We start from the raw sequence: 15,263 nt of genomic DNA, 5'->3' as shown, positions 1-15,263 counted from the left end.
AAGTTACATCTGTGGCTTTGGCCTTCATAACACCCCTGGGTATGCATTATTTACACAGAAACACACACTCTATTGGGCATTATCACTTACTTTATGATTAGCTAGTAGGCAGAATGACTGTAGAAGTGTTTAGTGTTATCACTGTATTAATTACCTTGAGGAAAACGTGTCATCGAAAATAAACTCAGCTCACTGTTATACTCTCAGCTGCTACAAGTGCATTATAACCTTGTGTTCATAATAACAAGAGTGACTGAGATGGCATCTGCCATCTAAAATAAATGCTTTGATTCATGTACAATCTCAGAAAAATAAACAGTAATATTACTGTGGTTATTCTTGGAGATCCTTTGTTGAATAAGTAAACTTCTAAAAATCTGTAGCAGGAAATATATTCAAACATGCTGTAACCAGTGAATTATGTACACAGAAAGACTAGATTATTTTTTGTATGCTTATATACAGAAAACCAGTAAACATGACAAAGACACCGCCAACTTATCGCCATGAGAAGACACATATGATGAGTGCTGTGGACAGGAGCTTTACCGACCAGAGTACCCTGCAGGATGATGAACGTCTCGGGCTTTCGTTTATGGAGGCCCCCAACTTCAACAACAGAAGTAAGTGATACATTCAATGTGTATTTGTGTTTGTGTTGTAAGGACTGGGGCTTCCAGACTGGTGTTATCATAGGTCTGTCACAGGCCACAGTTACAGGAGCAGATAAGCGTCAGCAAATCCTTATACAGTTAACATATCAAAACAGGTGCATTTTGATATTCCTATTAGACTTTTTGTTAAAAGAAATTAATTCTGAACTGTGCATTATATATTCAGGAAAGCAATCCATAGTTCAGCAATTTCATTTTTAAATTATTTTCTTTGGGTTTTTTTTTTTCTCTTGTATCTTTATTTTTAGTTTACTGCTTGCATGTTGAAGCAATATAAAATTTTCCAGAAAATTCCTTATGGAAACCCTCCTTGACATCTGAGCATTGCTTGATTTATAGATTATTTAGTAATGTTGTAACGACTTTACATAATATATTACTTGATGTAATAACATGCATCATACTTTGCATCTCATTAGCTACTAATACTATTATTTATTGTTTTGTACTTTTGTGCAATTTGCATTATTCTTGTGATGTTGAGTGATGTACAGATTGTTATATTGTTCAGTTCAGTGACTTGCAGTATCTGAAGCATGATATACATGTTATATTTGATCCAAGTATATTCTTTGGAATTTACTTCTAAGGATTTCCTGATAATGTTTTATGCCTATTGACACTAACCAGTCACCATATATATATATATATCCACTTCACAATATCGATTTACTGAAAACCCGAACTTCATATGATCGAGATCATATGATCGAGTTTTCAGTAACTCAAAATTAGGAAGTGGAATTAAAAAGAAAAAAAAAACCCCAAACAGATTGTTTCTGCAGGGGGTAAGCCCCCCCTGCACCCTTCCTACTTAAATATACCATCTCCGTGATTGCACTATAGCGAGGAAACGGAGATCTTCCATTCTGCGCTTCTGCATACAGCACGGAATGGGAGATTTCTTTTTTCCCCACTGTAGCACGATTTCTGAGTTGGCATATTTCACTAGGGGGGTGGGGGTGTAAAACGATGTGTTTGACTTTTATCTTTTTTTTTTTTTTTTATTATTTCACGTCACAATTTTGAGTTTCTCAAAACTCGATCATATGATCTCGATCATATGAATTCGACATTCTGAAGTAAAACCATGTATACATATATATATATATATATATATATATATATATATATATATATGTGTGTGTGTGTGTGTGTGTGTGTGTGTGTGCGTGTATGTGTTGTGTGTGTGTGTGTGTATGTGTGTGTGTGTGTGTGTGTGTGTGTGTGTGTGTGTGTGTGTGTGTGTGTGTGTGTGTGTGTGTGTGTGAATCGTACTTTAAGGAATCTGTACCTCACTTTGTACCTTCACAAAGATGACTTTGCTGGTAACCTATGCTCCAATTGAATCACCTTACTTCAAGCAGCATTTTATTCCTGCAGACAATATCACATGCTAAGTCTGCAGAATTATTTACAGAAACCCTGTATACACATGTAAATGGCTGCATTGAGTCTGCTATACCTAGCATAACTAAGCCCAGATCTATCACCAAAGGCAAACCCAATTACAAGGCCACCTTCAGTTGTATTAGGAACCTTAAAGGTAGCACTCAGCAATGTGCAGAACTGGTGGTAAATGACCCAGATAATATAGTGAATCTACTAGATAATACGTTTTGCTCTAACTTCACCTCTCCAGTCCACATCCACTACCCAATGTGAACTCTATTCTAGCATATCTACCCAACTATCAACAGGGAGCAGCTCCTGGTGGCATAGCTGTAAACCTCTTAACACAAAAATCCTGGACAATGTCAAAAATAATGGGGGAGAGCCCCAAAATATGGACACATTTTAAATATTGCTCTTATAATCTTAGAAGGTTGTTAGAATAAAAGGTACTGTGTTGCCATACATTTTCTGAAGGATATGAAGTCTGAAACGGAAATGTCTCTCATTATTTAGTAAATTCAATCTTCACTGATTTGCCACAGAAATCCAGAAAAAAACTAATTTTATGAAGAACAAACCTAAAATATGAACCAAATATTTGGACATTCTGTGAAAATCTGAGCAGTTGAGAGGTATGACTCTAACACCACGTTCTCTAAGGCCAAAAACACTGCTTCAGTTATCCCAAACAATATCCCCACTTGTTTCCTAAATAGCTGAAAACATGACCTAGCAGGACCATTTAAGGCACTCTTCAACAACAGCCTCAAAACAAGTTACATGTCAGGTGAATTGAGGGCTGCTTCGTAAGGATGGACCATCATCTAACCCCAGAAACTGCAGATCCATAGTCCTACAAGTCTGATAAGGAAAGCCATTGAACAAATTATTATGGAAATGATCAGCTAGGACACTGGCAATCTACAAGCACTGGACCCATTCCAGTTTGGCTTTTATAAGAAAAGATCTTGCCTACTTAACCTGGTAGACTTCTTTGAAATGGTTACCAAGGCTATGGGTGAGGGGAAAATGGTACATACCACCTACCTTGACCTAGAAAGGTGAGAAACACACAAAATTCCTACATATCTCGCTGGATTACTGACAAGATCACAGATGGAACCCTAAATGTCAGGATCAGTGAGACGACATCTACTAGGAGAACAGTCACTAGCATAGTACCCCAGGGCTCTGTGTTAGACCTGCTCTTATTTATTATCTTCTTCACAGAGGTCAAGGCTAACATCAGAAGCCACTGGTTCACAAAGTTTGCAGGTGACTGTAAATTGGGAACTATCATAGATCCATCTCGAACACCAACAGCCTATAAGAGGGTCTAACACAAATGACTGGTGGCAAAGCCATGGATTAAAATTCAGCAGGAAGAAATGCATTATAGTGACCTTTGGGAAATAATCCACTCAAGCTAATTACTCCATTGGCAAGACACCCCTAGGAGTTCACCAGATAGTTAGGGATCTGAGAACTTATGTAGACAGTAATGTAGCCTTCGACTGACACATAGCCATGACAGTGAGAAAATGAGTCTATGTCACCAAACTGATAAGCAAAGGAATGGCATCCGTGTCCAAGGAAGTTATAGTACCCCTCTACTCAGCCCTTATCAGACCCATCACTGGCTAAAATACCCCCTTTGTCATGTAACCACCAGATACTTGCAACAACTGGAATGCCCTAAAAGGTTCCTCACTAGGAGAATTTAGAGTATGAATAACCTGTCCTACAAAGATCATCTTAAGCATATCTTAACAGGGTATATAACAGCATCTCTATCTCTGTACTCTGTCTCCCACAAGTTACTGAAAGGTGATCTAAGCCTGGCATATAATGCATCCTCTGAACCAGCTCAGAACAAACAGAAAAGTAGTAGTACCAGAAGCACTCAATCCAATGGACATAAATTTTGCCTGTAACATAAATAGAACACGTTGGGGAGATTGATGTATGTCTCAATGGATCCACATGCCATGGAAGAAGCTCCCTCTATGTGAAGAAAAATTCATCCTTGACCATTTTCAAATGAAACCTTGATTATTAGATGGGAAATCACAAATTCACTCTTGGTCTGGACCCCATGTCTCTGATGGACAGAGGTCGACAGTAAGCACATTAGTCTCCAGCTAACAGACCCCTCATAACCCTTAGTTACCTCCTTACTAACATACTCCACCATAGTGGCATTCAAGGAACCCATGGACAAAACTTGTTTGGGTTGTATGGCTAGGCTTGTAAGGATCTTGCTGGTTGTTAGCCTACTATAAACCTATAAACCTATCCATACTGGCATGCCTTTTGACTTTGACACTAGACTTGTTTTGAAAATATTGTCTTACTGATCAATGTAAAAAGGTCTTGCTTTATTTTGTTTAAGTAGGGGGTTATTTATTGAGTTAATGTTGGTTAGGAGATGCAGTACCATTTATCTGTTTATAGTTGATGATCCCATTGTTCCACCGGATGAGATTATTCTTTAGGTTATTAGTACATTTATTTAAGTTTATTTACTCGTTTATTTATTTTACATTTGTTAATCAGGTAAGTGAACTGGCCCAAGGCCCATTTCAGTTATGACTCAGGAGACAGTAGTCGAGACAAACAAACATGGACAAAAGTAAATTAATCACAGCACAAGGATACATTTACATTTCTCAGCCAGTAGTTTCAAAATGAAGGTCTGAGGTCTTAAATGCAGAGCTCATGTAGGGTCTGCCTGCAGAGCGTTACCTGCTACTGCTTAAGATAGCTAGAGCAAACCATGCCCCAAGCCAACCCTTTTTGTAGCTGTTAGTTATACTATAAGCTGAAATTACGCAACTACCTATTTAAGATGGCTTCTTTGGGTTAGTTTCTCATATGATAACTCTTAATAGATTTTCAAAACTGAAAAATGCTCTTATTAGATGACTGTAACTTGCACTATAATATTCAGAAAAGGTACTATGTAACTGGCAACAACCAGTTTCATTTGTTAAGTATAAAAATAAGTTAAGTTGCTTACAGTGGCTTGTGCAATGTTCTGTTACAGAATGTGTGTATTTAATCCTGTATGATTGTATTATTGGTGAAATCCAGTACTAGCAGGACAGCTATTTTACAAATTTGTCTGTTAGTATAAAATGCTGTAGCTGTGTGCAACAAAATTGTATTGCCTGTCTAACACATGAGAGTATACCAAGATGCAGTATTATGTTGCATGCAAAATCACTAGCAACAGTGAACTGAAGAAAACATAAAAAAATTGGTTAAAATTAAATAATGACAACTTACGTCAGTTTGGTGCTTTGTGGATATGTGGTATTATTTTCCATATAGGTTCATACTAGGCTATCTGCCCTAGGGCATTTATAAGCCTAGCCAGAGTGTGTTTGGCTTTTGCCACCCATTTTAAATTAATTTTGCTATGCCCTTTTTCGAGGTTAGTATACTGTGCCTCTGTCTAACAGTGACACAGAAGTGATACCCGGGGTAAACCTACGCTCCCCCATCCACTCATCAAGATTCCTCTTGAAGAGAGTCAATGAGGGACTCTGCCTAACCTGGACTGGGATTTTATTCCAGAGTGAAGGGAGCCTCTGGGTTATGAATCTGTCCCTCCAACATGTCCTATTTATTTCAGTGCTGAGGTTCAAGTCTCTCGAGCACGTAGCTCAATGGGATTTGGATTTTCTGAGATGCAGCATGTCCATTAATTCCGGGTTGGACATGCCTTTATACGTCAGGCACAGATCGCCTCTGAGCAGGCGGTATGCCACTGAGTAGAGCTGGAGTTTCTTTAACCGGGTAGCATATGGCATCTGTGTGAGCCCTTTGATCCTCTTGGTGAGGTACTTTTGGGGTCTTTCCAGTTGCTGCAGGTGTCTGGTAAGGTACATCCCAAAAGGGGCATTATACTCAATTTTGGGCCTGATGAAGGATGAGTAAAGAGGCATGATGACCTCCCCTGATCTAGATGTGAATCCCTTCATAATTAGGTGGGCTATATAAAATGTTTTTCTAACCACTTTGGCCACATGGTTGTCAAATGAGAGATTGCTATCAACTTGGGTCCCCAGGTCCCTAATTACTACTTCCATAATTAATGGATTACCACTTATGTGGTAATTTGTGGGCACTTTGTTTTTGCCAAAGGGGATGACTATACACTTTTTGGCATTTAGCTTGAGGCCATGGCTCTGGCACCAGTTGTTTGTTTCTATGAGGCCCTTTTGGAGAATGCTTGTGTCGGCTGGAGAGTCGATTATGGCTCCCAGTTTGCAGTCATCTGCGAACTTGGTCAGCCACAGTCCTTCCGTGTTGGCCTGTACCTCTGAAAAATATATACCGAACAAGAGAGGTCCCAGGACTGAGCCTTGTGGGAAACCACTTGTAACTGGTTTGGAGTCTGACATGGCTCCAGCAATTCTAACCATGTGGGTTCTGTCCTTGAGCCAGTTTGCAACCCATCTAGTGACATAGGGGTTTATATTTAAGCTGGTGAGCTTATCTATAATGCCCGAGTGGGGTATTGTATCGAAGGCTTTTGCGAAGTCCAGGTAGGCTGTGTGGACCACCTTCCCCTCGTCAATGGCCTTGGTGACTGTTTCAAAGAAATCGACCAGGTTTAAGAGGCAGGATCTGCCCTTAACAAAGCTGAACTGGGTAGGATCCAGTGTCTGTAGGTCCCCAATATCTTTATTTATAAGGTTCATGATGATCCTTTCCATAGCTTTGCAGACCAAGCTAGTCAGGCTTATGGGGCGATAGTTTCCAGGATCCGTTGAGGCATCACCTTTGTGGAGAGGGACCACTGTTGCTGTACGCCACTCTTTGGGTACATATCCTGTAGTAAGACTGAGATTGAACAGTAGTTTTATGTTTGGGTTTAGCTCTTCTTGGAGTTCATGTAGGATGCAGCCCGGGACACCGTCTGGTCCCATTGATGCTGTGTTTTTTGCTTTGTAGAGGGCGGCTGTTACCTGAGCATCTGAGATGTCAGGGGGCAGAACTCTGCTGGGATAGATATTTGCCCTTTAGGTGGGGAGGGGGGGGGAGAAGTTTGTGCTGAACCTGTCAACTAGGATGTTGGCAATGTCTTTGGGTTCGGTGTATTTTTTGTCATTTTGGACTAATTCTGAGCATATCTGGGAATTCCCACCCAGGTTCCTAACATAACTAAAGAAAGCCTTGTGATTATCCTTAGTGTCCTGTGCAATTTTTCTCTCAAAGCTGGCCTTAGACGATTTTATGAGTGCCCGTAGTTTTTTGTTAATACTGATCAGAGATGCCTTCCCTTTTTGGGATTTTGCTCTATCATGTAGTAGCTTCCTCCTTCTATTGTATAGTTTGTTTATGGCTGGTTTCCACCAGACAGGACGTCTGCCTTTGGAGGATTGGGTCTTGGTTTTATTTGGGATTGCATGATCCATGCATTCCTGAAGGTGTTCATAGAATGTGTTTATAAAGGATTCTGCGGTCTGGGCCATATTTTCCACAGGCCCAGGGGCTTTGAACGATTCCACCTCGGTTTTGATGAGTGTGAAATTTGCTTTAGAGAAGTTTTTCACTGTGGTTTTCTGGGCAGGGGGTGGGGTCGGGATGTGAATATCCAGTGAGATTAGTTTATGGTCTGATCTTACCAGTGAGGGATACACTTCTAGTCTGGAGCACAGAGTCCCCATGTTGGTGATGATCAGGTCCAGTATGTTTTCCCCTCTTGTGGGAGTGGTAGCAAGTTGTTCCATAACATTTGAGTTTATAAATTCTAGGAACCTTTGGGCTAGGGTGTTAGCTAGAGTAATGCTCCCAGTCTATGGTTGGGTAGTTGAAGTCACCCAATATAATGGTGTTTGGAGAGACCTTCATATTTTCCAGTGTTCTCAGGAAGGCCGAGTAGAGTTGCTGGGTTTGAGAGAGTGGTCTGTAGCAGACTATAAACTGGAAGGCAGTTTTACCCACTGTTAGTTGCACATGGATTTTCTCTGATGCTTCCTGCTGTGCCACCAACCTGGAGGTGTGGGTATCTCTGACGAATATTGATACTCCCCCTCCTTTTGTGGTTTGGTGCAAGTTTTGGGGCCGAAAAGCATGGTATGAGGTATAACCTGGTAGTGCTGGGGTGCTCTCAGGAGCCTTGAACCAGGTTTCTGTTACTGCATAGATATCGATGTTCTCCATGCTAAGGAGAGTTTCGAGTGCATGCATCTTGAGGTTTAGACTTCTGGCATTGAGTAGCACTACTCTTAGTTTCTTATTCCTAGTGATACCTATGGAGGTGGGTTTATCTTTTGAGCCTTGCCTAAAAAGGCACTATGGGGGTAGCAAGAGCCTTTGCCAATATCCAAAAGCCCAGGGGTGATAGGTGCATGCTGTCCCTAGCGAAGCATCGTGGCTTGTCGAGCATGTCATCCCAGGCTGACAGACATTGGATCCCCTTTGAATGACACCAATACTTAAGCCAATTGTTGAAATTGATCATCTTGTCTTCATATTGTGGCATCATTCTTGGTGGGGGTAAGATGCTACTCAAGGCCAGGGTCATACCGGCCTGGGCTACATGCTCAGAGAGCTCCTCTATGTCTCTTTTCATGTAGTCCAGGGAGGTACGTCTCAGGTCATTTACACCAGCATGGACAATGACTGAGTAATATTTGTACTTGCCTTGGAGTGAACTGAGTGCTTATGTTATGTGGTGGAACCTAGCACCCGACAGGCAGCTCACCGTCACCTTCTCCTTGTTCAGCCTGGTGAGCGGGACGTCAGTGTGCCTGATGATAGAGTCATCTATTACAAGTGTATCAGGTGTGTTGTTTAGCCTTAAGGGCTGTGACTGTTTGGCACACTGGCTTTGTGAGCTATGTGTTGCATGTGTTTTGTTTTGGGGTAGCGGTTGCTTGGGTGTCTGCTTTGGAGGTCTCTGCTGCTTAGGCAGATTTTTATTTAGAGCCTCCGAGTATGTTTTTGTGTGTTTATGTGTTTGGTTTGCTGTCGTGGTAGGTCTATGTGAGACTGGAATTGTAGTGAGTGTGGTTTTCTTTTCCTTTTGACTGGTTACGCCAGTACTGAGTTGAGAGAGCTTAGCCTCCAGTTTGGCTATATGGTTGCATCTCTCACATGTGTTGGAATTTGTTGGGAGGAGGAGAGGGTTGTCTGTGTACATGAGGCAGTTGTAACATTGCCTCAAGATTCCCAGATTCACTAGCTGGACCAGAGTGCAGATTGACAACTGAGCTTTGGACATGCTAGAATAGTATTGGGAATTCCTTTATAACTGAAAAAAAAGGGCCAATGGGGAACAAGGTACTCAAGGGGAGTTTGTGAGGGTGTAGTGCTTTTAATTTTTTAGTGCTGACTTATATAATTGCTTTGGTGAGCAAGTGCCAGATAACTTAAATGCAATGTGCTACAGGTAACTTAAATGCATAAACAACAAACAGTAGCTTTCATTTAAGTGAAACAAGGAAATAAGTACAGTAAGCAATGCAGATATCACTAGGGATCCACAGAAGCACTGAAAAGCCTGGTTTTAAGTGGAATTAGCGTTTCAGGGAAATTACAAGCAAACAAACAACAAGCATACAAACAAAGTTAGATTCAGCAGGCCTGCAAACAAGGTGTACCAATTTCAGTAAGAAACAGTTCAGATATGCAGGCACTATAAGCCTTTAACCAAAAATTCCCAGTTCAGAAGGGCAGAGTCCAGCCTCTCCTCCCACAAGAGTGCTGACCATGAACCCTCTTAATGTAAAATAACTGGCCTGAAGCCCAAGTGCTTAAACCAGAACTAATACACTTTTAGAATAACTGACACTGAGCCCTCAATCAGCAGTTCCCAACTTAGAAGGATGTAAGCTATCTGTCCTGCCACCACAGTGCAGGCCACAAACCTTCCTAATGTAAAACAACTGGTCTGAAGCCCAAGTGCTTAATCCAAAAGACGTAGAATGATAGCTACACTTTAATCAAGTTACTACCAAGCAGTAATAAATACAATTGAATACTTTAAAGAATGCCTGGATTAGTGCTCAAGTTATACAAACAAAGCTAGATTCAGCAGGCCTGCATCTAGTCTATGCTACAGCAAACAAGGTGTACCAGTTTCAGTAAGAAGCAGTTCAAATATGCAGGCACTATAAGCATTTAACCAGAAATTCCCAGCTCAGAAGGGCAGAGCCCAACCTCTCCTCCCACAATAGTGCAGACCACAAACCCTCTTAATGTAAAATAACTGGCCTGAAGCCCAAGTGCTTAAACCAGAATTAATACACGTTTAGAATAACAGACACTGAGCCCTCAATCAGCAGTTTCCAACTTAGAAGGATGTAAGTTACCTGTCCTGCCACTACAGTGCAGACCACAAACCTTCTTGATGTAAAACAACTGGTCTGAAGCCCAAGTGCTTAAACTAAAAGGCTTAGAATGAGTTACACCAAGCAGTAATAAATACAACTGAGTACTTTTAAGATGACGCAAAAGCAATATAAAGAAGGAAGAAACACAAATACAGTAAAAGCAGATAACATTTTTTTTTTTTTTTTGAGTGAGCAAATGAGATGGGCCCAGGAGGAGTATCCAAGTGCAAATTTACAAGAGGGGCGGGCAATTACAAAGCCACCAAAATTAGCACCAACAGAAAAGCAGGGAGTGTGGGTCGGGACCTACTGAAAAAACAGTCAACTTCCAGCTACATATTGCTCAATGCAACACGAACAAATTACTTTAAATCGTGTATTTTGTGATAAAAGTGCAGAAAAAAATCTACTTAGCTCCACTCTTGCAGGTCTCAGTTGGCCAAAGCTCACAGTTTAAACAGAAAACAATTCACTGTACCACTTGTATAAGACAGAAACCGAATAACAATGAGGTAAACTACCCCCACTTATCACTGGCTATGCAGGTATTTTAACAAGCCTTAACTGAAAATACCACTTGTATAAGACCTACTGAAAAAACAGTCAACTTCCAGCTAGATATTGCTCATTGCAACATGAACAAATTACTTTAAATCGTGTATTATTTGATAAAAGTGCAGATAAAAATCTACTTAGCTCCACTCATGCAGGTCTCAGTTGGCCAAAGCTCACAGTTTAAACAGAAAACAATTCACTGTGCCACTTGTATAAGACAGAAACCGAATAACAGTGAGGTAAACTACCCCCACTTACCACTGGCTATGCAGGTTTTTTAACAAGCCTTAACTGAAAATACCACTTGTATACGACCTACTGAAAAAACAGCCAACTGCCAGCTAGATATTGCTCAGTGCAACACAAACCAATTACTTTAAATCGTGTATTATTTGATAAAAGTGCAGATAAAAATCTACTTAGCTCCACTCATGCAGGTCTCAGTTGGCCAAAGCTCACAGTCAGAACACGTGACTACAGTCCAGGAAATTCAAAAGATATTGGAGAGGGAGAGTTTGGCATACCTGTTAAGCTATTTACCTCAGAGATACAAAGCACAGGGTTTGAGTCAGACCTCCAGTCATTGGCTAGGTTTGTAATAGTCTTCAGATTGATAGTCTAGTACTTAACTATGAAGCTATGAAGTATGACAATCTGAAATAACAAAAACAGAACATAGAAGTATAACATGAATGACTCAAGGCTGTACCATCAGCCAGGCTTGATGAGGTGAGGTAAGGCATGTATCATGAGTATTTTAACCTAGGATGAAGGTGTTGAAACCAAATAGTGGTCGGAAAAGTCAATATCATGCAAAAGACCTCCAACCATATACTGTAAACACTCCACATGCATACAATAAATAAATAAATAAATATTTAAGTAAGTTACAATTATAATGTCAGGCCAGAAGGGAAAGGTTTGCAATTAAAAAAAAATAAAATAATTCTACACTCAGGCTTGAACCCACAGTACTGCCCTACACAGGTGATGTTGGGAATCACAGTGGTAGTAAAGAGCTGACAATCTCTTCCTGCTCTTCTGCTGAATTTAGAATTTGTCTCAATTCTTCTCTAGGACAAAATGCTGTTAAATGCACATATTTTTTATGTAAATATACATATTATACTTTATACAATTTAAACTTGTTTATTCTGCATGCATTGTATTTGTTTACTCTGATTGCATATTTTTGTAAAATGTTTGCCTATAGTAGGATGCAAACATTTTACAAAAATATGCAAGCAGAGTAAAAAATAAAGATAATTGATATTGCAAAATGATGCAGGTGGATTAAAAGATGCATTCCATCAATCAATATATATACATTCTCACATTTGATCTCTTTTTGGTATTCATCTTCCAGATGTGCTACAATGACTTTTGACCCTTTTTTCTCCTCCCTTATTTTTCAACTGCTAGTGACTGACGTCAGAGCCGGCAACTCGGTACGTAAAAATCTACTGCCAATCATTAGCGGACCGGAGTTCCACTGTGGCGACCCCTAACTGGGAAAAGCCGAAAGACACATGCAACCTCATTTATTCTCTTGTCAAAACATTTTGTACTCATTCTCTCTGTAAATGTATTTATATTTTTTGTTAAGTAGGAATGCAAAACAAAATTATATTTGATGATCCATACCTTATCATCCCTGAAACATTTGGGATTAGAACATGTGTCGTAGTTCTTGCAATGATTGACAGCGTCAAATGAACTTCTCCTAGCAATGTTTTAACAGTGGGTGTGTTATGGGCAGAATTCAAAAACAGTCAGTAAATATATGTTGGTCTCTACATTTTACATTTGGTGTGAAACTTAAATATGCCATTGTCTACTTTTCTCACAAATGGTACTTTATGACTTTTGCTTCAATTAAGATTCAAGCTATTGCTTCAACACTGATTCTAAAATGCATCTCTCCAAAATAGTTATGACCCCTACTGTTTAAAATTACACAATAAAATTAACTCATGTTCAATAACATGTACTCTTATTGGACAGGTCAGTCAATTGTTAACAATGATAAATCAATTATTACTCACAGGGAAAGGTCCGGCCAAAAAATAAAATGAAAGGACAGAAATCTCTGTTCTAGTACCTTCTAAAAATAAAAGCTAGATCCACCATATTCTCCACATGGCTAAGAGGAGAAACAAAAAAAACCCACCATATTAGCCAAAGTGATAAAGAATCTATACAGCAAACAAAAATGACGTCCTTAAACACACTACGCGTACACACACACACACACACACACACACACACACACACACACACACACACACACACACACACACGCGCACACATACACACACACACACACACACACACACACACACACACACACACACACACACACACACACACACACACACACACACACAAATGTTCATAGGAGATTACTAGGCTAATGGCTCAAGAGCCCTTACAAGTCTAGCCAGTTTTATCCTGATTTTACCCAATTTTATACCCCTAGGGGAAAGATAACAAAGTTCAGCAAGCAGGGTTTTAACAATTTTTACAGAATGCGACATGAGCACCACGCATGGAGTGAATTTGCAATTTCCCATTCATTGGTCCAGATTGCGCTTAAAGATGGCGAGGGAAGGGCTTTGTTTCACATGAACAGGAAGCCTATTTCAGAGGAGGGGCAATCACTGGGACATATATGTGTCTCTCCAACATGATATATTCATGTCAGAGATCAGGTTTAGATCTTTGAAACAGGTAACCCTTGTGCAGTTAGTTTTGCCAGTATTCAAAATTTCTATCAGGGCTGGGTGAGAGACTGCCTTATAGGTCAGGCACAGATCATCCCTCAGTAGTTGGTAGGAGACTGCCTACAGTGAGAGGGCTTTTAATTGGTCTGCACATGACACGGTTATACCCTGTATTTTTTGGTGAGAAACCTCTGAGGATGCTCCAACTGCTGCACATGCATGGTGAGATACATGGCAAAATATGTTGTACTTGATTATTGATCTGATGAGAGCTGAGTATAGTGGTATTATGACATCCTTACATCTGGATGCCATGCCCTTGCTTGTAAGCTGAGCTACATAGAAGGATTTCTCCACCATCACAGACAATACTGGTCAAAGTTCAGATTGCTATCTATTAGAGTACCCAGATGTCTCACCACTGGTTTCACTCTTGGGGGGGGGTGCAGTCAATGCTGTAATTTACAGGGGTATTTGATTTCCCAAAAAGTATTATTATGCATTTCTTCCCATTTAGTTTGAGGGCATAGCTCTGACACCCGTCATTAGTCTGTGTCATACCTTTCTGTAGGATATCAATATCAACTGAGGTGACAATGATTATCCTCAACTTACAGTAATCAGCAAATTTGGTCAGCCAAGGCCATCTGTGTTTGCTTTGACATGTGAGAAGAATATCTCAAACAGCAGAGGGCCCAGCACTGAGCCCTGTTACACTCCACTGGTGACTGCCCTCTTGCTGAATGTGGATTCCCCCAATCTAACAACATGTGTCCTACCCATGAGCCATTTGGCTATCTATCTAGTAATGTAGTGTTTTTTACCCAATTCTGTGAGTTTATCTATAATACCTGAATGGGGTAATGTGTCAAATGTCTTAGCCAGTTCAAGGTATGTGTTTTCCACCATCTTACCTTCATCCATGGCCTTGGTGCCAGTCTCAAAGACAGATTGAGAAGACAGGACCTGCCCTTGACAAAGCCCATCTAGGTTGGGTCTAGAGTCTGGAGATTTCCTATGTCAATGTTAACCAATTATATGATTATCCATTCCATGGCCTTGCATATGTGGCTAGTCGTACTTATGGGTCAGTAGTTCATCGGTCTGTTGATGGTCCTCCCATGTGAATAGTGATGACTGTTACTGTCTTCCACTCTACTAGACAAAGCCTGTTTGGAGATTGTGACTGAATATAGATTCCAGTGAGTCTGCTAGGTCATGTTTAAAGCTGTTTAATAGGCACCCTGGGATTCTGTCAGGGATTATTGATTCAGTGTTTTTAGCTTTAGAGAGAGCAGTGACAACTTGCTCTTTTGTGATGACAGACAAAAGAATGGTAGGTGTGTTTCAGGAGGAGTGACCGGAGGTGATAAGTGGGTGAAATTTGATGTGAATTTATAAGCCAGCAGTTTGCTATTTCTTCTGGCTGAATATAGGTAGTGCCATCGGGTCTGTATTAGAACATCAACTTTTTAAAAAGTCTAATGTTGTGATATCGACCCCTATTCAGTGAACGCTCACAATATCGAACATGCAGAACAGGGAAAAATGTTGCTGTTCCGACACAC

At 40.3% G+C, this 15,263-nt stretch overlaps 1 protein-coding gene across 1 annotated transcript in view; it reads left to right on the top strand.

Annotated features, from left to right (window-relative positions):
- PTPRU (protein tyrosine phosphatase receptor type U) overlaps positions 1 to 15,263 on the top strand; it is a 4,710,560-nt gene that overhangs the window by 3,452,240 nt on the left and 1,243,057 nt on the right. Inside the window, exon 16 of the mRNA XM_044089740.1 lies at positions 466 to 623. Within this exon, the coding sequence (XP_043945675.1) occupies positions 466 to 623 (158 nt within the window). The remainder of the gene's footprint in view (positions 1 to 465; positions 624 to 15,263) is intronic.

Source organism: Protopterus annectens, chromosome 1.part1, assembly GCF_019279795.1.
Source record: "Protopterus annectens isolate FY-2018-M chromosome 1.part1, PAN1.0, whole genome shotgun sequence".
Taxonomy (NCBI): domain Eukaryota; kingdom Metazoa; phylum Chordata; order Ceratodontiformes; family Protopteridae; genus Protopterus; species Protopterus annectens.
The sequence above is the reverse complement of the archived record's forward strand: the minus strand, read 5'-3'. Positions and strand labels throughout refer to the sequence as shown.